We start from the raw sequence: 24,731 nt of genomic DNA, 5'->3' as shown, positions 1-24,731 counted from the left end.
CGGAACGGTGGATATTGGGAAAGTGGATTGTTGGCCGAGTCCTCTTGGCGGGCCTCTCAAACCATTAGGAGGTCTTAGGGGCCTTGGTTCGATTAAAATGCCACTTTTCAATGATTTGGGCCCTTGAGGCCCGTTGGCCCATTTATTTGGAAAATTGTATTTTTGGGGCCCTTTGAGTAGTGGCTCGTTCAAATTGAGACGTCTATAAAAAATATATTATATTTCAAGTAGCTTTATAGGATATTAGCAACCTATAGAATGGAATTGAACCAAACCAAACTTTCTATTGGTATTTCGATTTGGTTTTATCTCTTGTGCATTGGAATCGATTTGTCATTCAATTTCAATTTGGCCACAAATAGAACCAAGTTGAAGTAACATGCCCAATCACTTTCAATACATCCTTGTTGCACATGTTAATAAATTCTGCGCTTTTGGTTGACAGTAGCTCATAATAAGACTGCAACTTGGGTGGGCTAACTCGAACTCAACTCGGGTTCAACTCAATTGATGGGCAAGCCTGAGTTGGGTTATATGGAAAATGAGTTGAGCCTGGGCTAAGAAATCTTAACCCAAACCAATGCTATATATTTACATACAAATATTTTTATTTATTTATTTTAAAAATATTAATTTTCTTTTTTTTAAATATATTTGTAAAATAAGAAAAAATAATATAAAAATGAATGAATTTAGATATTGTGTGTAAATTTATTTACTAATAATTTTATTTTTTAATATTATATTTATTTTTAAAAAATATAAAATAAAATTTATGTGTTGATAAATGAAATTAGACTTGTTCAACGAGCTCAACCTGATTTTAGAAGTTAAATCTTGGGTTGAGTTTATGTTAATTACTTCTAACGTTTGAGGGTTTCTAGAACTTGGGTTGAGCCTCCAAAGTCCAAACCGCCCAGGTCGCAGCCATGGCACTGTAAGAAAAAAAGAGTAGCCGACCACTCGTCTCTCTCTCTACACTGGTAGAAAAACAAACAAGAGCCTAACCTTCATATCTTTAACTCTCTCTCGGTCTCTCACTCAGTCTCCCATTTTCCATCTCCGAGGAAACAAGCACAATGTCTTATGTCCCTCCACATCTCAGGACTTCATCTTCTCACCCTATCTCCTCTTCTACTACTCTAAACAAAACCATCACCAAAACCTCCTCAGAAACCCTAGAAACCGATCAACACAAGCTTTCATCCTTTTCGAACCCTCATTGCTCTCCTCTTCAACCCAACAACAGCAACAACTATTCCTCCTCTTCTTTCTCTTTCAATATTGCTCGTCGTACCTCATCTAATGTTTCGCTCTCTAGAGCTCTCGCCACCCCAGAACCTGTTTTTCAGCAGTGGAAGCCCTCCGAGCGAGTTTTCCGCCTCAAACCCGAACAGGTTCCACTAATTTCTTTATAGTAGATTATTTATTTATGTTTTTAAAAAATTATTTCTTTATAGTTGATTTTATGTGAGATTGTTATTGTTCCGAATTTGATGATATTCAGTTGTTTGTATAATGAGCTTGTGCTCTGTCTTCTCTGTTAGGTTTTAGATTTCCTGTGTTGCATCGATGACGTTTTTATTTTTTTGGAGTTTTCGGGTGTGCTGTTTGTGCACTAAATGAGCTAAAGTGGTCTTGAATATTTTGTTGTTGAATTTTTTTTTTCCCTTTTGATTTTGGTGTCTGTGTTCTTTCTGCTTGATGGATCTAGATTTTAGTTTCAAAATTCTCATAGGCATTTTTTGTGTATTTGATTTGATGGTGCAATGTGTTTTTTATTGTCTTAGAGAAAGCATGGGAGATAATTTGGTGGATATTAGGGGAAAAAAAGACTTTCAAGTGAGCGTATTGCATTATCTATTATGGAAAAAAGAAGAGAGCATATTGCATTATTAAGGATATTTATACTGCAGTTGTAATTAGTGTGGGATCAATTGGTGGTGCGGCTTGGGAGTTCTCAGCTACAGTGGTTTTGCCACTATGCTTGACATATGGTCTGTCACTTTTTGTACTATCGATGGTTTCGAGGTTTAAAGTCTCGCTTCATTTTGGTTTGTATAGGCTGAATTTTGTTGGTTTTTCAACCTTTTGAGATTAAAAAACACGAATAAAAAAATCATCAAAATATTGTTTTTTCAGTTCCGAACTTCGATTTTTCTTGTGAATTTGAGAGTTCCAATCATCCAGGAGCTCTGGATCATCGGCTCCGGAGTTCAAGGCTTATGTTAGTCGTCACTTCCTCGTCACCATCTTCTTCTCCTTTGTCTTCTCTTCTTTGTTTATTTAGTGTTTTTTGGGGGATACATTGGGCATGTTTTCAACCCGATGCCATACCCTTGCCCACGGTCTCCTTTAAAAGATTGAGAGATTTAGGGAAACCTCCTCCCTATATAGGTAATATTTGAGAAAACCCTGTATTTTCAAACTTATGACATACCCAATGACCTAGGTATCGTTTGAGAGACTTATTTTGAATATGTTGAACAAATTGTTTGTATAAAAAATGTTTCAGTAATGTCTCGCAAATGTTTTGAGAAAATTGGAAAATTGAAATGAAACTTTTTTATTTCTATAATTACAATTATAAATTGAAATTGAAATGAAAAAGAGCCAAAGAACCTCTAGCAAAATGTCATGCCTTGAAGAGTGCATATTTAAAGATTCTTCTATTCTTTTCAAGCCACAACCCCCAAGAGATTGCGAAGGGAAGAAACCTCCGTAAGATTCTCTTCCTCCCAAAAAACATAGAGTGATCCCAACTGTGGAGAAGAGTCGCTATCGTACTGGGAGTGACCTAATGGACTTTGAAATGAGATTTAAACCTTGGATGGATTAATTGCTCATATTTAAGGAAAGATTTCTTAGTTTATGTTACCTACAAATGATGTGGTTTTAGTTGATGAATTTTAGAAAGGTAAATTTAAAATCAGAAGTAGAAATAGATGCCCTGGAAAGATGATGAATGAGATCAAGACAAACAATATAAGAGTACACATTAATGTTGAGTTAGAAACTAGGATTTTATAATCCTTAAGGTAGTAGAAAAGAGAGAATAACATAAAAAATTTGGGGGATAGAATTTTCTTGTAGACTGGAGCCTTCTCTCTCTTTTTAAACATAAATCTTATTATGACTAAAGACACAATTCTACTTAAACACATCATATTTCCATTTTAGTAAACAAATATAAAGCCCTAGACTACGCTTATTTACAAACATTATTACTAAAGAGTATGATTAAAATCAAACATAATATTTTAACATCCCTTCTCTCAAGTTTGAGGATATGTATCACCCATGCTTGGCTTGAAACAAATTCTATCCGTGGTACTCTTATTTTGTGCTTTGATGAAGATATGGAAAAACTGGTTTTATGATGCTACATAAGTACATATGGAGTAGAAATCTGATTGCCAAAGACATTTTCTCTAATGAAATGACAAATTGGTAGTCTACTTCTGTGTGTTTATCCTCTCATTGTAGATTGGATTAATAGTAGTGTACCTGGTTGCCTAGTTATCATAGTAGGAGTTTCATTGGTTATTTTACCTGAACTCCCATTTCTTTTACTAGTGTTCTTAACCATATGAGTTCACATGCAGTGTAAGGACATTGCCTGGTATTCAGCTTCTGCTCTAGACTTGGTTACGACACTTTATTTCTTACTCTTCCATGTGACAAGATTTCCTCCAACTAACGTGCAATACCCAATGCTTGATCTTCTATTAGATGAATATTTTCCCAATTTGTATGAGTGTACATGGTGTAAAATAAATTGATCCATGTGTGTACCACATGGATTGACCAGGAGTGAGGTGGACAAGCACAATCAATTTTGGGGGCAAAAATGACATAGGTTTGGAGGTTGAGAGATAATGACCCGCATAATCATCAATTCAACGCATTTTACCTTAGAAATATATCACACTACGTGTCATTTGATGAGAGAGGGGCAACTAAGTTATTTCATTTTTCATTTTGGCCTATAAATTAGACGTGAGGGTTTCCATTTTACCCTATAAATAAGACGTAAGGGTAAAAAAGGTAAGGGTGCACTTTCCTAGTACTAGCTCCGTTTTTCTCTCATGAAGGGTCTCCTTCTCCCTCCCTTCCTTTCTTTTTCCCCCCTCTCTCTCTTCTACAATTGAACTTTGTCCTCTTCCCTCAAGATGTTTGATCCAGTTCACTCCATTTTCTCCATGTTGACATCTAAAATTGTGGATGACACCTTTGTGGTGTGCTAGTTGGGAATGAGTTGGACTGTCATGACGTCGAAGGGTCACGTTGTTGAATTGTTATAGTGCAAAAGGGTCACGTGGCAATATTGACATAAGCCATCAGGCCAGACTTGTACCACCAACATGTTCAATCATAGTGTCGAAGGTTCATGGTGCCAAAGGATCACGTGGCAACATCGCTGTGTTCGTTCACGGTGTCGAATTGTCATATGAAACCATTGATAAAAGCCATGGCTACACTGGCACTACCAATATGTTTGGTCATGGTGCTGAAGGGTCATATGACACTATTGATACAAGCCATCTGCTTACATTGGCACTACTATCATGTTCATGGTGTTGAAGATTCATGGTGCCAAAGGGTGACATGGCACCATTGACATAAGCTGTTAGGCCATGCTTGTAGTACCACTGTCATGCTTGTAGTACCACTGTGTTCGATCATGGTGTCGAATGATCATGTGGCATCATCGACACAAGCTACACTTGCACTACTCCTGTGTTCGATCATAGTGTCGAAGTGTCATTTGGCAACATCGACACAAGTCGTCACACCGCACTTGCACTATCGCCATGTCTAGTCACTGTGCCAAAGCATTACGTGGCACTATTGAAACAAGCCATTGGGCCAGACCGACACTACCTCCGTGTTTGATTGTGGTGCCGAAGGATTACAATCCCGAAGAGTTATAGTGTTGAAAGGTCACAATGCCGAAATGTCACATGGCAACATCGACACAAGCTGTTGGGCCACACTGACACTATTGTCGTGTTGATCTCGGTGCTAAAATGCATTAGCAACTCTCCGAAGAGTGGATCCTTCTTCGCTATAGACAAGGGATTGCAACCTTGAACCTCGAGCCTCCAAAGTTACCCATAATGAAACAACAAAGTACAACAAGGATCCGATCAACTCCTGAGAAGAAGAAACAACTATTGAACGGCCGCAATCGTGGTTTAGGCAATAATTGGAGCTACACTTAAGCACTTGGCGCATGATGTGCGCAAGGACCTTACCCACCTTGTAATACATTTTTTCTGTGTATCTACATTGAGTAAACCTTAACTTTCAGATGGTTATTTTTATTGTATAAAATGCCACATCTTGGTGCCTCTTTTAATTATCTAAGAATCCTAATAACAACTTCGTGTGAAGTATCCTTCATGAATTGGCTCACAACACTGACTCGATATGTAATATCAAGGCGTGTGACAATTAGATAAATAAGTTTACCAACAAACCTTCTAAGATATATTTTGGAGTTCATCCTAATCAATGATTAATTTATGATCTAGATCCATAGGCATCAATAGGTTGGTGCCCGAAAGGCCAGTATCTGTAAGAAGATTTATAACATGCATCCTTTGAGATAGATTGATCTCAATTTTTGATCAAAGTAAAACTCAAATTCTCAAAATCTTTTTCCAGAAATGCTGTAATTTCTTCTTGAAGTTGATCTGCAGTAGGAATTGAGTATTCTAGCCACTACTATCCTAAAAAAAATCTAACCCGTCCCAAATCTTTTATATAAAAGTATTTTTGGAGATGTTCTTTCTTAATGCATTTGCTATCACTACCATTGGTGACAATGCCATCCTCATAGACAAAAAAGATGAAGACACCTTTGTCTTTCGAATAAGGACAAAATGCTTAGCATGGCATCTTTTCATCTCATGTGCGATAACTTTGCTAAATTTATGGATTATGCTCTAGGTTACTATTTCAATCAATAGATAATTTTTTTCAAGCGACATACATTCTCTTATTCCCCTTGAGTAATAAGCCCGAGAGGTAGCAACATGTACAGTTCCTTAGACATGTCTCCATACAGGAAGGCATTCTTGACATCTAGTTACAATAAGGGTTAACATTGGTTCACAAGAACTAATGTAATAACCAGAATATAATTTGGCTTAGCAATGAGAGACAAAGCTCCAAAATAATCAAATTCCAAATGTCTAAGTATACCTTTTGGACACTAATCGGCCTTTCAGCCTTTCTACATAGCCGTTGGTTCTATTATTCACGTTTTAAACCCAATGACACTGTTATCAGTAGGCAAATCAGTTAATTCCCATGTGTCATTGGAGTGAAGAACCTTTATCTCATCTTTCATTGTTTACTTTTAACTAAGATAATAAAGAACTTCACCATAAGACTGGGAAGATCGAGAGATGAGAAAAAAAAAACAACAAATTCTTGGAAACTAGAAGACAAGTGATCAAAGGAAATAAAGTTAGAAATTGGATGCTTGGTACATTCTTGTTTACCATTGCAAAGTGCAATAGGAAGATTAGAGTCATCCTCATGGATGACTTTTAGATCTTTTAGACGTTAAGACTGATGATGGAGGAGCACTTGGAGGAATTGTACCACCCTTCTTACTTTTCCGCATATAAACCTGCAAAGCATATTTCTTTTTGGGTGTAGGAAGAACAGGAGACAGTATGGAATAGACTAGAAATAGAGGAATAGATCATGGGATCCTCTAACATATGCACCTCAATCGAATAAAATAAAGTTGTCTCAAAGAAAGTTACATGACAAGTACAAACTAGTTTTTTAATGAAGGACCGTAACATTTATATCCTTAATATGTACGTGAATAACCAAAGAAAATTCATTTAGTTACATGTGGATCAAGTTTATTTATTTATTTTTGATCGATAAAGATAAATTTATTAAGGATAAAGAAGCAAGGGGGGTCGAGTGGACCAACCCAAAACAAAGAAAAGGAAACAAGAAAAGAAAAGCAAACAACTATGAAAAGAAAAAACAGAAGACTGTCACGACAACGAACAAACCTTTTCCCATCTCACAACAAAATTTTCAAAGAAAACCCCCTTAAATTCCTTTTAAAGTTTACTTCAAGAGAACAAGATCTCCAAAATAAAGAGAACTAATCCTTCCATCGAGGTCTCTTTCCCCTAAAAAATGTGACGATTGCGATGTTTTCAAATTCCCCAACAAACTGCGAAAGGAACCAAGAACCAAAGAATCCGTTTAGAAGACAAGAATGATCCTCCCCATGACATCCAAGAATCCAAAGCGGACTTAACTGATACAGGAAAGCAACCCACGATGCCAAACAAAGATTAGAAGTGCGATCAAATATGGTGAGCCTCCCGCAATGAATAAGTAAATGATCCATCGATTCCGCCTGAGAGTTACACAAAGTACAATGATTCAGCGAAATAAACCCCTTTTTAATCAACTGATCCATAGTAGCAAGTCTTCCTAAAGTCGCCATGGTCTTTTGAAGAACTCTCCATATTATTGTTTTCCACCAAAGAAATTAGCCTTCCAAGAGTGTCTACCTCCCAGTCATTGAAAGGTCTTCTAAATCCAAAATCCCAATTAATCGCCTCATTCTTAAAACTTCTGAAACACGATACAACTTGATTCTTTTTCAACGACAAGGCATAAAGTTCCGTAAAAGAGTCCATTAGCGGGCCATTCCCACACCACCAATCCTCCCAAAATCTCACCTTACTCCCCCTCCCTACCTTACATTTCACTTTTTTCTTCAAATATGGGAGTTGTCTAAGGATTCCTTTCCGCACCCCACACCCCACACCCCACACCCCACACCCTTATGCCTTTTTAGCCGGACCGCTCTCCCATCTATTCTCATTCACCCGATATTTATCCCCAATTACTTTCCTCCAAAGACTCTCTCACTCCTAAAACCTCTACAACCACTTCCCCAACAAAGCCGAATTCATGTAACCAAACCTTCGAAAACCCAAGTCCCCACTCCTCTTAGGCAAGTATAACTTACTCCAGCTCACCCAATGATGTTTTTTTACACCCTCTTTACCATGCCACAAGAAGTCTCGACAGATTCTATCTAATTGCACTTCCATGTTCTTGGGAAGGGAAAATAACGAGAAAGTATAAATGGGAACACTAGCTAAAACACTTTTGATGAGCATAATCTTCCCCCTTTTGGATAAAAGTTTGGCCTTCTAAGTGCTCAATTTCTTTCTCATTCTCTCTAGAATCGGCTCCCATATCTCCTTACTATTGTAACCTATGCCCAGCGGAAGCCCCAAATACGTAGAAGGCAAAACTCCCGTCTGAAAACCTAACAAGGCCACCCCCTCGTCTACCCTCTCTTCAACTCCTACTCCAAACAACTTATTCTTATGAAGGTTAACTGGGATTCTAGAAATTGCATCGAAACACCCTAGCAAACTGCTTAGAAAGCTCAATTGTCTCGGCGAATGATCCAAAAAAATCAAAGTATCATCCACAAATTGTAGGTGAGAAATAACATGCCCCCCCTCCTTGGTAGAGAAACCAGAAAACTCCCCCTCCATCATTGCCTTGGACAACATACGATCCAGAGATTCCATAACTATCACAAACAAAAAGGGCGACAACGAATCTCCTTGACGAAGACCTCTAGAACTTCTGAAATAACCTGTCGGAGATCCATTAGTCAAGATCGAGAAGGTGGGAGTGGAAATACACTTCATGACCCATAGGACCCACTTTTCACCGAAACCCATTCTCCGCAACAGATACTTCACTAGATTATAGCTCACATGATCATAAGCTTTTTCTAGATCCACTTTACAGACTAATCTCGACATCTTATCTTTTCTACGCGAGTCAATACATTCATTTGCTATAAGAACCCCATCTAGAATTTGTCTCCCTATAAAAAACGCTCCTTGAGCTGAACTGATGACATTATTGAGCACTAACTTAAGCATAGAAGCCAAAACCTTGGAAATTATTTTATAAACTGAGCTCACCAAACTGATTGGTCTCAGATCCGTTATGTTTTCCGTGCCCAACACTTAAGGAATCAAGGTAATAAAAGTGCAATTGGAGCCCAAGTCTAAAAAACCTTCCCTATAAAAGTCCTCGATGGTTGACATCACATCATCTCGACTGTATCCCAACACGCTTTAAAAATCCTATAGAGAAACCATTTGGCCCCGGGGCCTTGTTACTATCCAAACCATTGACCACTTCCCAAACTTCATCTGCCTTGAACGGTCTTTCAAGCCACCTTTGGTGATCCACAGAAATGCTATCAAAATGAAGAAAGTCTGAAGTAGGCTTGATAACATGCTCCTCCGAGTAAAGGTTCTTATAAAACTGCTCCACCCCTTCACACACCTCCTCCTCACCCACCTTCCACACACCATTAACTCTCAACTTCGAAATAAAGTTAGCCCGACTATTATAATTTGCAATACGGTGGAAAAAGGGTGCATTCCTATCCCCCTCCTTCAGCCAACGAATTGTTGACTTTTGTTTCCAATTGATTTCCTCCTTGTCAGCTAACTTCTGGAACTCGACTCTGAGATTTGCCCGACGATCCTCTCTTCCTCGCCTAAACAACCGCACTCCTCCTTAGCCTCTTAACTCTTGTAACTCCAGCAGCACCCCACTTTTCAGTTCGGTCACTGACCCAAAGATCTCTTTATTTCATACTTTCAACTTCTTTTTAATAGCCTTCAACTTCAGCCTCAACACTTTCCCAGGTTTACCCTCAAACGATAAATCATTCCACCAAGTGTTGACCAACTCCACAAAGTCCTGGTGATCTAACCACATCTTCTCAAATCTCAAGGGCGTAGGATGACTCCTTGGCACTCCCGCCACCAACGAAATCGGATTATGATCAGACATCAGGTTCGGCCACTTATCCTGACTGATCTTCCCAAAATGCTCCTCCAACCCCAAAGATACCAGAAACCGGTTATTAGACCACGTAAATCTACCCCCACCTAGCGGAAGGTCCATCAATTCATTACAATCAACAAACTCCGAGAATCTACGCATTTTTGGAGTAAGTCTCGAGCCACCATTCTTTTCAAAGCAAAATCTAGTTACATTAAAGTCACCCCCCAACAAGTTTATCAAGTCCAATACCCAATTTATGTGCAAAACGGACGCATCAAAACACTGTAGGTGGCAAAAAAAAAGTGTTCCTAAGTAACATGACGGTGTAATGTGATTCCCCATTCAATACTGGCATTCTGTTAAATAACCTGCATTAAGGACAATGTTACTCCAAAACATCTTAGGAATATGCATTTTTGATTGTAAAATATGTGCAACTTCAAGGAAGTGTATTTTTTTCTTCCAGTTACTCCATTTTGTTGAGGTATGTGAATACAAGATGTTTGATGCAAAATATTTTTGTATTAAAAAAACATTTTGGATGGATGTGATATATATGTAGCAACATGTTGTCAATGCGTAAAACGAGGAAATGAGCATTAAATTGTTTCACTATTTATGTATATAACAATTTGAATATAGGAAATATTTCAGCAATACTTAATCAAATTAATCCATGTTATACAAGAATAATAATCCACAAATGTAATGGAATACTTAAAACCAAATAAACTAGAATCTCATTAGGGTTCTAAGTTCTTTATTCTTCTTTCTTCCTTGATCTCCTTGCAAAACAACTCATATACCTTTACTCAGTTCACATCTTCGCATTCTAACAACCCTATGGATCAAAGGTCATGAGTCCCCCGCAACTCTTTTGCTTGTTTATTACGGCTCTCTTCAAGGGGTAGGGCGGGTGCTTACATGGTGATGAAGGACAAAGAGGGAAGAATATAAAATAAGGGGGTTAGGGAATTTGGTTTGGGATTTTTGTTGAAAATTTGGGGTATGATAGGGAACTCAGAAGGGTTTGGGTTGTGGGGTTTAATTTGACGTTTTAGAATTACGACCACAATCCCAATGGCTATATGTTGAAAGGTAAAATACAAAGTTTTGCAATTGTAATATTTTTAATAGGGTAAAGGAAATGGTTAAAGTTAGTTTGTAGGTTAAGGACTAATGGTCGAGGCTTGTAGGTTTCAAGAATTCAAGTTTCAAGAATCTAGAAAATCAAGAAAAGAAAAATAAGATTAGAAAGAAAAAGAGATGGGATAGATAGAACCTTAGAATCACACCAAGAATAATGGAGAACTCACACCTAGAAACTCCATTGAAAGAAACTAAATTTTTTATTCCATATACTCTATTTGTTAAAAAATCCTAATACAATCATAAATAAGAAAATCAATCTAAGAATTCTAATAAAACTACAATACTAAATAAATATCCTAATTTTCGTAACTTTATCTCATAAATTTTCAACCCTTGTCAACTTAAATAAAAGACATACTAAAGTTACCAAACTACGCTTAAACATTATACTAAGACCACAGGCTAATAAAACATGAAAATAAACCCAAAAAACATAAAAATAAAAACTAAAAACCAAAAATTAAATAAACATAAAATCTAATCTTCAAGCTTTGATGTCCCCATCACGGGACCACTTAGATAGGACTCCAACTTGAATCTTGAAATCGCTATCGGTGTAGAGAAACAATTTCTTCACCCGTTCTCTCTCTTTTGGACATTGATGAGAATGGAGGGACAAGACGATGGAAACTATTCAAAGAGGGATGACCCAATCGGTGATGCCATTGAAGCTGTGAAGAGGTAGCTTTCAAGGTTGATCTAATTGAAAAAGTTTGGTTTTGGACAAATTTTTTTTTTTTTTTTGGGTGCGTTTATTGAGAAAAAATGGGAAGGTAGAACTTTTGCAAGGTAAGAGAAGGAAAATTGACATATCGACTTATAGTTGGTTCCTTAATTTTCTTACATTCTCCTATTGAAATGTTTATGCCTTTGTGCCCTTGTCTCATTCCTCTTCCCCCCATCCCACCCTATCTCCCACCCACCCTCGACAAAGTTGCAAATGAAACCCTAGGTGAATATTTGAGAAAATAGAGGGAAAAGATGGAGAAAAGAGAAGTGGAGAGCGTGAATGAATAACATAGTTTCAGGAAATTATAATTATATTAGGTTAAACATGAGAGTGATAGAAATATATATATAGAAAAGGTAAATGACTATTCTACACTTACAATACTCCCCCTCAAGTTGATGCATAGGTATCAACTATGCCCAACTTGTCCAAAATATCATAAAGTTGAGAACCATTAATGCCTTTGGTGAGAATGTCTGAGAGTTAATCTTCTGATTTCACAAATGGTGTGCACACAATACCAGACATAATTTTTTCTCTAATAAAATTAGGATCGACCTCTATATGTTTGGTTCTGTTGTGTTGAATTGGATTATGTGGAATACTGATTGATGCCTTGTTGTCATAATACAAACTCATTGAGCCATCTATGGGAAAGCCAAGCTCCTGAAGGTCTGTCTTTAGCCATAACATCTCACATACTCCATAAACCATAGTTCTAAACTTAGCCTTTGTATTCGGTCGACTCACAACATTTTGTTTCTTGCTCCTCCATGTTACCAGGTTACCTCCTATCATGGTACAATATCTTGAAGTAGACTTCGTATCATCTAGAAATCCTGCCCAATCTGCATTAGTGAAAGCTTCTATCCTCATGTGCCCATTATTCTTAAATAACATGCCCCTAAGATTTTAGATACCTCAAGATATGATATGCTGTTTCCAGATGCTGTGCGAGGAGAATGCATATATTGGCTTATGACACTAACTGCATAAGCAATATCTGAACAGGTGAGAAAGATAAATTAGTTGACCAATTAGACGTTGGAACATACCAATATCTTGTGGAGGCTCCCACTTTGTTTATTAAGCCTATGATTAGGTTCTATAGGTGTATCAACTGGTTTTGCCCCCAACTTTCTTATCTCTTGAAGAATCTAGCCCTTACTTCCATTGAGAAATAAATACTCCCTCATGAGATCTCGCCACTTGATTTCAAATTCATTGGCTAAATACTTTTTTAATCGATCAATTTCCTCCTGACTATTTCCTATCACCACAATGTCATCGGCATAAAGTGTTACCTGCTGTGTGTTTAATAAACAAAGTGTGGTTTGCTTGACTCTGTGTGTATTCTAGATTTAACATTGCTTCGCTAAATCTTTACAATGATTTTTGTTTAATAAACAAAGTGTGGTTTGCTTGACTCTGGTTCAACTCGTACAATGATTTTTTTTTTTTGCCTGCATACTTTCTTTTCTCCTCATGCTATTAGTTATCCTGGTGGAGGAAACACGTACACCTTTTCCTTCAAGTCACCATGAAGAAAAGCATTCTTCACATCAAGTTGATATAAAGGCCATCTCTAATTAGCTACTACGGATATGATAACTCTAATAGAGATTAACTTTCCCACTGGAGCAAACGTTTCCTTTTAATCAATTCCATAGGTTTGAGTATGACCTTTAGCAACTAATCTTGCCTTATATCTTTCGATCGCACCATCTGGATTACATTTCACAGTGTATACCCATTTACATCCCATAGGCACCTTTCGCTTTGGTAGATCAATTAGTTCCCAGGTAGTTTTTTTTTCCAAGGCTTTCATTTTATCAACCATCACTTCCCTCCATTTTGGATGTTTTACAACATCTGCAATAGAGGAGGGAGTAGACATAGAAGCTAACGAGGTAACAAATGAATTGTACAAGGGGGACAAGGCCTTGTACGACACATCTTTCAATGGGATGTTGGGTACAATTTTAGTGCCCCTTTCTAAGAGCTTAGGAAGATTAGAACTATCAACACAAGGAGTATTACTAGGAGTAACATGATTACTTGGATTCAAGGACTCAAGTTGGCTTGGAGGATTATCCGTTGTGGCTTTATTCTCAATGTAGCGCTTTTGGCCATAGACTTTGATCTCCCCTTGTCCACCAACACACTTGTCACAGGTTATAATTGTACTAGAGTTCACCTTGCCTACAACACGGACATCCTCTCTCGGTTTCAGGGGGTAAAAGCGTAAAAAATAAAGTAGGAGGGGTATTATTGAATTTTTTTAATATTAAATGAGTAAATTAGTAAAAGAGGAAATATAGGAAAATTATAGGGGGTGAAGTATAAAGGAAATAAAGTGGACCCTACAAAACTATAGCTTGATGGGATGGTTAAAGGGGGTAAAAGTGAAAAAATAAAGTTGGAAGGATATTATTAAAGAATTTTGAGGTTAAAAGGGGTAAATGTGGGTGATGGGAAGGATATTATCCCACAAAAATGTAGGTGGTGAGAGGTTTATCCCACAAAAGTGGGTCGGCCCTATTGTTATTAAAAAAAATTGAGGTTAAGAGGTTAAAAAAGTCAATCAAATGGGTTAAAGAGGAGATATAATAAGTTAAGAGGGAGTGAAGATGAAAGATAAAAAAGTGTGATGTAAGCCGATGGGACATTTGTCCAACTACAAAACTGTGGTTGAGGGGACATTTATCCTCAACTCAAAAAACACAAAATTATAGTAACTCGGTTGTGTTTTATTATATAGATTATCAATAAGAGGAGACACGTCAGAGGGAACTTGAGGAGACACATTAGAGGGAACTGGCACATGTAACGAAATTTGAAGAAACCTCTCTTCACTAATATTGTCACCCAAATTCTCCTCCTAAAGAGAGGTAGATTTACCTGTGGAGAAATATGGAACAAACTCTTGAAGAGTGACATCTATGAAAATGAATCGACGCTTTGTGGGGGGTGATAACATTTGTATCCTTTGGGAGATGAAGGATACCAAAAAAAATGCATTTGAAGAGCCTTGGGATCTAACTTAGTATAGTTAGGACCAAAGACATAAACATAACAAATACACCCAAATACTTTAGGTGGTACCAAGAACAAGGGTGGATCATGATGAAGATTTTGATGAGGGCCTTGAAATTGAGGACACAGGAAGGTATATGATTAATGAGATACGCAGTAGTAAGAATTGCATCCAACCGAGAAGATTTTGGAACATTGGTACCAAAAAGGAGTGATCTAGTCACCTCAAGAAGATGACGAATCTTCCGTTCTGCCATACCATTCTGTTGTGGTGTATGAACACACGAATTTTGATGTTCAATCCCGTTTTCAACAAAGCATTCTATTAAACCCCCATAGATATATTCCTCGTTGATGTAGGGTTGAGCACACAAACTTGAAGTTTATATTAAAAATCAAGTTCTAGAGTGAAATCCTAAGAACTAGGAGTAATGAAGAATCTCTATGTTGAGCAAAATAGACTAAAAACTTCAATCTAGGTTTGAGATTGATGGAAATCAATCACAAACACTAAATTTAAGAACCAATATCGGGTTCTTATGCTCAAAAACAAAAAAACAAAAAAAAGGGAAGAAAAATCTCTTCTTTTTCCTTTATTAATCAATCTTAAAAAAAACTTACTGTTGAATTTGTTTATTGGAGTTCCTTACATAGATAACTCCTTCAAAACAACGTAGAAACCTTCTATAATATTAAAAAATAACTTCCTAATATGTCTATAACATATTACTAACTTTCTAATTCTATTAGAACTCAATTTGAACACCTAAGAGCACTACTAATTATAACCTAAAGAATAAAAACGAATTTAAATATAAAATAAATTAGAAACTAACTAGGAAATTATTTTTTCTAAAATTGAAATGGAAACTAACTAGGACTACGTAGGCCTGTCAATGGATAGTAGAAAATTCAAATCCGATTCGAAATTTTGGATGATATCCGAAAATTTCGGATATCGAATTCGGATTCGGATATATTCTAAGTATTCGAATAGATTTCGGATGTTAATACATCCGAATCGTTAATATCCGATCCGATAACAATGCATATTTTGCTTTGAATATTATATATAAATAAAAGTAAAAGACAGCTTTTTTATATTATATATTATATATAAATGAAAGCCATCATTATAAAAAGACTTTTTATATTATACAAATAAAAGGTGTCAGGCTACTTTTTCTATTATATATCATATATCAACAAAAGTCATCATTGTGTAGGTCCCTCTCTCTCTTTCTCTTTTTCTTTTTCTCTCTCTCTCTTTCTCTGTATCCGGTAAAGAGAAATCTCTCTCTCTCTGTGTATCAGTAAAGAGAAATCTTAAGAGGACATGGCAGCCCCGATGCTTATGGTCGGACAAGAGTTTTGATCAAATAGATAATCGGTGATCGCAGAACATCTAGAGATAAGATGCTTGAGTTGGGCATCCAAATAAAAGGTAAGATCTCACCATAGTTCCATCGCCATGGTAGACTTCGAAAACTTATCATCGCTAGTCTTCTCCATCATAGAAATCCTCATCCATTTTTTCAAGTGTTGAGATCTTGGCTTTCAACTTTCAATTGATTCCTCTCTCTCCCTTCCTTCAAACTACAACAATGATATTTTGGGTTGAAGATGACTAGATTGGAGAGGGAAAATTTTAGGGTTTTTGGTTATGGGTTGAAGATGAGGTCATCTGGATGAATCATAGATTAGCATCGAATCGGATAATATAGGATATCCGACAAGTAGTCGAATTCGGATTTGAATGTCAATGTATTACATCCGATCGGATTCGAATTCGAATTCGAATATTGATATTTTTTTTCGGATTCGAATTCAGATATAGACATATCCGATCGGATATCTATCCGTTGACAGCCCTAGGACTATGTAAGCAACTTAAAAAATAAAAACTCAATAAAAGAAAGAGTCCTAAGAGAAGTTGGACTAGGTCTTGAGGACCGGTCAAAGATTGGATCGAGTTGACTCGATCAAACAGAATTGACTCTGTCAATGTTGTTGATTTTTTTCTTCGACACTTTTTAACTCGATAAAGGCATTGAGATAATTGTTGACAAGCCTATCTACATCATCCGCTTTCATCCGATCGAATGATATTTATCTTTTTCTTGTATTGGGTGTGCACCATCTTATAAAAGGTTTTGAAAATAGGGTAAATGACATTCTTTGTTTTCATAAGGTATAGCCATGTGCATCGAGACTGGTCATCAACAAAAGTAACAAAATATCGGAACCCAAATATGGAGGTAACAGGGGAAGGTCACCAAACATCAGTATGCACAAGATCAAACATGGACTTACTTTTATTACCTCTTGCAGGAAAAGACACTTGACAATGTTTGGCAAATTCACAGATTTTACAATGAAGATTTGACAAAGACAAAGAAGATGTTAGGCTGGAAATAGAAGTTTTAAATATTGAAAAGACACACGACCAAGGCGTGCATGCCAACACATAACATTCTCTTTATTGACTTTACTACTAGCTTGCAGTGTTGTTGAGACAATGGAAGTCTTGTCGAGAAGATAAAGGCCATCAGTTTCACGCCTAGTGCCAATCTTCTTCCTTGTATCCAAGTCCTGAAACACATAATGCGAAGGAAAAAAAAGTGATACAACAATTCAAATTTTTTGTGAGAGAACTGACTGATAACCAATTAGCAGAAAAATTGGGAACATGCAATACTGAGGATAAAGAGAAATTTGGTGAAATGGTAATGTTCCCTTCTTCGGATACGGAAGAAAGGATACCATATGCAATCCTAACTTTTTCTCTACCCGAGTAAACAGAATAAGAGGAGAACATGGATGGCATACCTGTCATATGTGCGAAAGCCCTAAAGTCAACGACCTAGGAAGGGGTAGGGGAAGAATTGGACTTGAGACAAGTAGAACCAACGATACCTGACTGAGCAAAGGAAGTGGTAGCAGATGGTTGATCCAATTGAGCTATGGCTTGACGAACTTGTTCCTACTTTTCCTTGGGAATAGTAACCATATCCTTGGAGGAAGGCTATGATGTAACTCTTGCTCACAATGAATGATTATCCATAGGAGCATTATGAATTGTAGAAGGCCTTGATCAATTAAACTTTTGTGGGCAGCCAACCAAATCCCAACACTTCTCCTTAGGATCTGAACACAAGCCAATTCAAACTCTGAATTGAGTCTAGCAAGGAACTCAAATATTCTGTTCTGCTCCACTAACTTCTTGTATTGTTCTCCATCTCTAGGACACTTAGGTTGGAACATTTGATAATCATCTAACTCCTCCCACATGCTCCTGAGAGAATCAAAATACTCAGTCAAGGTACTCTTCTCCTGGCACAAATGGGATATCTCTTGGTGTAACTGATAAACCTGTGCAATATTTTTTTGTTGATAGTATGTTTGGGCTGCAGAATCCCAAATCTCCTTGGCTGTCTGGAGGAATAAGAAACCACGACTAATGTGTGGTTGTATAGAATGTAGTAACTAAGACATGACAGTGAGATTTTCAATTTCCCACTTGTCATAGAGAACATCCTTTTGATCTGGTTCAGTAACCCTTCCAGTTATATATCCTGGCTTGCCTCTGCCTCCAATATACATTTTTGCCGACTGGGACCATTCCAAATATTTTTTCTGTCCAATTTGACCGTAGTAATCATCATACTTGGATTCTCCTAGGGAACATATGGCTGTTGTAGAGAGTTAAAAGTGCTTGACATGGCTTCAGAACTTTGGGAAGTTGCCATCAATTCTTTCAACAGTTATGGGGTTGTAAGCACCACCAATACAAATTAGGGCGGTGAACAAAACACCAACTTAGGATCTGTTTTGCACTAAACAGTCCAAAAAACAGCCACACAACAATTCTAGGATCTGCTTTTACATAAAATAGTCCAAAGGAACAGCCACACAGCAACTAAGGGTTCCACAACCCAAAAACAATAACGAAAATCGAAGAAATGGAGGTGCAGCAGTCCATAATCATCAGTACAGCAGCAACAATGGGTTCACAACCCAAAAAATGAACTATCAAAAAGAAACAAGGGGGAGGGGGGTAAAACAAGGTTACCATATTTATCACACCGACCTCAATCGGACTCCGATTTGCTTGCTACAAGTTCTGAAATGTTTGGAAACTTGAATGGAGGCTAAACTTGCTGATTCAAGCCATCAAAAGCTCCTTTACAAACCATGACAATCCGTTGAATAAAAAACTGAAAAAAAAACCTTACACCAATCGATCCCCAAAAAACCTTGCAAGATGGCCTCCAAAAATACTGAAAAAATACCAAAAAACCCAGAAAAATAGATTTTCTAACCCTAGATCAAAACCCAAATTAGGATTTTTTGGGGTTGCTGATGTCAGCAATACAACTGCTGACAATAGCAGTATGGCAGCTCCTCTGGTCTGGTGATATTTTCTTATGTCCCACCTCTCCTGTCCTTCATTCGGTTTTGATACCAAGTTGCAAATGAAACCCTACGTGAATATTTGAGAAAATAGAGAGAAAAGAGAAGAGGAGAGAAGTGGAGAGCATGGATGAATAACATGCCTCCAGGAAATTATATTAGGTTAACATGGGAGTGACAGAAATACCCCCATACAAAGTAGAAAATACTAGTAAATCCATAATAGAAGGTAAATGACTATTCTACCCTTACAACAGACAAATTTCTTGATCACCCACAACAAATTTTTTAATTGTCCACTGTGATGCTATTCTCTCGCTTCAACAATGTAATGTCTCTGTCGCTTCATACAATTCTCATCTTGGCTTCCACTCAGATGAATTAACTGGCATTAATTTCTCCAAATTTTCCTTCCCTAAGAACTGAGAATTGATGCTCCTAACTACATCTTTGAAACCCTTAGCAAAAAACTTTGGCTATGGTTTGTTGTTGATGTTGATGGGGCTCATTGGCATCTGTAAGGTGTCTGTCGTGTGCTTTGGTTGTAGGTTGGTCACCTTGACTGCCCTTTATTCAATTAATAAATTCCTTTTACCAATCACAACAAGAAAAAAAAAAAAAAAAAAAAAACCAAAAACAAAAGGTGAGGATTGATGGACCCAGATTCTGGGTCCTTTGTAGTTGCAAAGGGAGCGCAATACAATTATTGGTCGTCACTGTGGAATCCAGGGTATTATTGAAGTTCAAAGCTCTCCTCAGTGAAAGCTTTCCTCCTAAAAACAAAATTCATCTTTTCATCTATATTCACCAAAGGTGGCTTTGCTGTTTGGAGGTTGAATTTGAAGTGCAAACTCAAGTTTAGAGGGGCCATGTTTGACACAAAAAAATCTTCTTTCATTGATGAGTGGAGAGTTTTTTTTCTAGCACTTTCAACATTTGACGTTGATGATAATTGAGGGGAAAAAGCAGAGAGAGGGAGAAAACAATGGAAAATACTTGATCAACAACATTTTATAAAAAGAAGAATTTGGCTGAAATGCTTTGAATGTCATCCCATAGGTCTCCTGTTGTGGGGTGTGGGCACGACCTTCATGTTGGCATTAAAGCCTGTATCTGTTAATTTCCCTACCTTTAATATTGTTGATACATTCTGTTGCTTGGACTTGGAGCAGGTTATCAAAATTTACTTGATATGCATCAGTTTGATAGGAATCCCTAGTTATCTTCATTATACTTGTTCTCACATTTATCTGATCCAAAGTTTACTAGTTTTTCAGCATATAGGGAAGATGGGCTTAACAAAAAATGCTTAATTACTATTGCTAAATCTAGTGATTTGACATGCCACATTCTTCTACAGATTGAAGAGGTTCGCTTGCGGCTAAATGTTGATGTTACTGTTGCTTCAGATTTACCTCCTGCACCTGCACCTATTGAATCATTCACAGACATGGTACGTATATGTCATTTTAGCCAATGGACTTGGAATTGCTTTGAATTGGCGTGATCAGTCATTTGTGCTTCCTAAGCTTAATATATCTTGTTTTCTTTATATTCAGTGTTTGCACGCAAGTATCATGAAGGATATAGCTTTTCATGAATACACTAGACCAACTTCTATTCAGTCACAGGCCATGCCAGTTGCTCTAAGTGGAAGGGATCTTTTGGGGTGTGCAGAGACTGGGAGCGGGAAAACTGCTGCTTTCACTATTCCCATGATTCAGGTCTCCATTGTTACATTTTTTACTATGTTGTGTGAACTTTTTCTACCTGCTATTTCATCATTCACCAAATATCGAGAGTACAAGTACTGCTGCTATTCTATTTTGTTATTTCCCTTTTTCATTTTCAATTTGCAGCATTGCTTGGCCCAACCTCCTATTCGGCGTGGTGATGGACCTTTGGCATTAATTTTGGCTCCTACAAGGGAGCTTGCCCAACAAATTGAGAAAGAGGTGATGGCATTACCTTTAAGAACACAATGTTGGAATTACTTTGTTACTTTTTAATTGGACTTGGATAATGGCTTTTGTGTTTTATTAAATTTTGGTGCCTGGTGTGCCAGATGGCTTGTGAATCATTTGTACCAATTGTAGCCCACTATTTATTTTTATTGATGTTATTTATGAAATATATCTTATTATCGTCCTTTATAGTGTCTCCCAAGGTCAACATCTCGTTTTGCAGCAATACTTTTCAGTCAGGAGAAATACTGAGACAATATCGAACGTGATATTCAGAGACATTCTGAAACATTCCCTATACATCCAATATTTTGTTCCGGTGTTGTCCAAAACCAACAAAACCAGAATGTTCCACTAAAACATTTCGAAACGGACTGAAGCTTTGAACCATGGTGTTTCCTTCATTTTTTTTTTTGGGTACTGAGAGAATCTAGGTTTTCTCCTTGATTGGCTTGAGATGTTATGGTTTGACTCTCTTTCTTGTAAACCTTTATAGAAGGTTTAAAGTCTTGTCTCGTGGCAATGTTTCCGTCTGGAGAAATACTGATGATGATCTCCACTGAAATATTCGGAAACATTCCTGAAACATCCAATGTTTCGTTCCTGCCTTGGCCAAAACCTGCCAAAACCTGAATGTTCCACTAAAACTTTCCGTAGTGGAATGAAACTTTGAACCATGGTCTCTTTGTTCTGAGAGAATCTGGGTTTCCTGCATGATTAATTAGCTTGATATGTTCCGGTTGGACTTTCTTTCTTGTAAACCTTACAATATAAGTGCACAATTAAAGTATTCATTTTTTGCTAAGAAACATATCCATGTCATTCTAATCACAAATTGCAATTCTCTCTTTTACTGATGCATACACACATATAATACTGTTAGCTTATTATATATGGGGTTTCTACAAGTTAGCTTATTATATTTCCACCAGTTTTAGTATTTAATTCCTTTCCGTTGGAACTCTTGACATCTATGGTTGAACAGTGAAAATTTTGAGGTATTACGTATTCAGGACTTTAGTTGCTGATAAGATCAAGCACGGCTTCAAACCATGCTGGCATCGCCCAATTTATCATTTAATGCTAGAACTGTTTTGTGGTCTTTATTTTCCCACTTTATCTGGTTGAATAATTTTTCTTATTATCTCCAGGTTAAGGCATTTTGTAGATCTCTGGAATCATTCAAAACTGCTATTGTTGTGGGTGGAACAAACATAGCAGATCAGGTAAGTAATTGTGGCATTGGTGGTCTTGTTCTTTATGGGTTTTGTCATTTTGAAATCTTTTAGTTCTACTGTAGAAAATGAAAGGTTAGGTCAGCTTGTATGCTGTGTAAAATGTTCCCATCTCCCTACATGAATTCTGATTCTTCATTTCATTCATATAGGGGAGGAACAGGATTCCTTCATCATTGAACCCCAGGTTTTGGGATAAGTCTTTGATGATAATGATGATTTTGTCGTTATTTATATTCTCTTCTCTCTCTCTTTCAAGCAATTGATTTCCTTGTTATTTTCTACGTTTTATTGGTGCTTATATTGCCAACTTGTTCTTCTAACAGTTTTTGGGTTTGCTTTTATTGGTGAATGCCTTCACAGAGGGCTGAGCTAAGAACTGGAGTCAACATTGTCGTTGCAACACCTGGAAGATTTATTGATCATTTGCAACAGGGAAACACTTCCCTCTCTAGAATTTCTTTTGTTGTTTTAGATGAGGCTGACAGAATGCTGGACATGGGGTTTGAACCACAGATAAGAGAGGTGATATAACATTATCAATCTTTGTACACCAGATGCTTTTCTATTCCTTCAGAATTTCTGGTTGTGTCATCGTGCTCCTTTTTGTTTCAGTTGATACTAGTTAAGGCCATGGCCTTTATTCTGTTTCTGTACTTTTTCTTGACTGGTGTTCTGTTTCTATACTTGCTCTGCATACTTTTTTATTTCTAGAGCAGTGTTTTTTTGTCGAATTGTGACATTAGATGACTCTTCAATATTTGAAATGGATTTAAACAGTCTCATGATAGTCGTGCTTTCCACAATTCATTGCATCTAAATCTGCTAATATATAAGAAGTTAAGAATTTCCTAAAAAACTTTGGAATTCTTCACTCTATTTGTTTGATGAAGATGTTGTTTACTTCTGTTTTGAATTAGTTTTCAATGTGAGCCTTGACTTGAATGTTTTGTATCCCAGTGTTCTGGAAACATCTCTTGCAATACTTGTCTATGAAATTTCTGATATATTTTTGGATCAATAAAACATGGACTTATTAATAATTAAAAGCCAAGCTTGCAAGAAAATGGTACAATAAAACAAGGAACACTAGTGAGAGAGGGATTCACTAGAAACAAAAAGAAACAGCAGTAAAAAAATGGGATCCTCCTCACAAACTCAGCCTATCTTAAAACAAAGTCTAGAATTATATCCCCCTTGAATTAGCCATAACTGATTTTCATTGAGAGAGCAGCTTTTTTCTTCATGGCTCCATATTTCCTTCCCTGTCCTCTAAACTTTTCCCACTCTTTTTCTTCCGTATAGCTTGGTATAAGAGCAGAAAGGACAAGCTGCCATAGGGTATTTCCTTTACTACTGAAAGCCTTTGCATAGTATCCCTCAAACGATTCTCCAGGGACTGTCCATAAGCCTAATATCATGGCTTAATATTTCTTTGTGTCTGCCAAACATAATTTACCTTCACTTGGAACACCTTGTTTCCTTTTTTGCTTCAAATAGTGATGGAAACACAAACCCACTTTTTATATGTATCTTTTGCTGTACCAAATCCACATTTTAAGCTCCAAGTTCACATCAGCCATTTCTGATTGTCCAAGTTATTCCAGAGGTGTTCATCTTGTAGGTTTCATTGTTGGGAATGCTGCTTGCTAGTGTGCTACTTCTTGATTATGTCAGGTTGGACTTTGTAGGTCTCAGTTTTATATTGTTTAGAGTTGTTTTCAGTACATCTATCATATCCTTTCTGGCAATGTTTTTTTTTTTTTGGGATCCTTGTTTGTCTTTAAATAATAATTACATCAATTATTCAATCCAAGATTACACATTTTTTCCTTGGATTGTTACCTATTTTGCATCGTAGCTGGCTTCTCCTGATTTTGCAATTGATGGTAGGCTTTTAAAGCTAAATATTGTAGATATCTCATAACTTGCTAATGTACATGTTCAATGCTAATTATTTGAAATTTTGTTTTAGGTGATGCGGAATCTTCCAAAAAGGCACCAAACTTTGTTGTTTAGTGCAACCATGCCGGTGGAGATTGAGGCTCTTGCACAGGTAGACATGCTAGTCTTCATTCTTAGTTGTTGTCTGTGTAACAAACTAACAATGACACTGTCATTTTCCTATTTGGCTGAGTCAACACATGTTGACTCATCTGGGCACATCCTGATAAGTACAACAGTGTTACTGCACCATTTATCTTCATCATCTTTTTTTCCCTCTAAAGATGACCCATAAAAAAGAAGACTTTATATCTATTTAGTTGATAGATAACTCAATGGTATATGGGAATGTTTTCATCTACTTTTTCATAC

General features: G+C 37.0%; 1 protein-coding gene across 1 annotated transcript in view; it reads left to right on the top strand.

The window, feature by feature from the left end:
- Positions 1-887: 887 nt before the first annotated feature.
- Positions 888-24,731, top strand: part of LOC147386570 (DEAD-box ATP-dependent RNA helicase 20-like) — a 51,199-nt gene continuing 27,355 nt past the window's right edge. The window contains exons 1-7 of the mRNA XM_086422721.1: positions 888-1,397; positions 20,577-20,669; positions 20,776-20,940; positions 21,076-21,171; positions 22,332-22,406; positions 22,779-22,940; positions 24,391-24,471. Coding sequence (XP_086278847.1) covers positions 1,080-1,397; positions 20,577-20,669; positions 20,776-20,940; positions 21,076-21,171; positions 22,332-22,406; positions 22,779-22,940; positions 24,391-24,471 — 990 coding nt within the window. The 5' untranslated portion in view covers positions 888-1,079. The remainder of the gene's footprint in view (positions 1,398-20,576; positions 20,670-20,775; positions 20,941-21,075; positions 21,172-22,331; positions 22,407-22,778; positions 22,941-24,390; positions 24,472-24,731) is intronic.

The sequence above is a fragment of the Akebia trifoliata genome, chromosome 14 (genome assembly GCF_017979445.1).
Source record: "Akebia trifoliata isolate Shusen 1 chromosome 14, ASM1797944v1, whole genome shotgun sequence".
Lineage (NCBI taxonomy): Eukaryota > Viridiplantae > Streptophyta > Magnoliopsida > Ranunculales > Lardizabalaceae > Akebia > Akebia trifoliata.
Note: the sequence above shows the minus strand (reverse complement) of the source record. Positions and strands in the feature narration are given on the sequence as shown.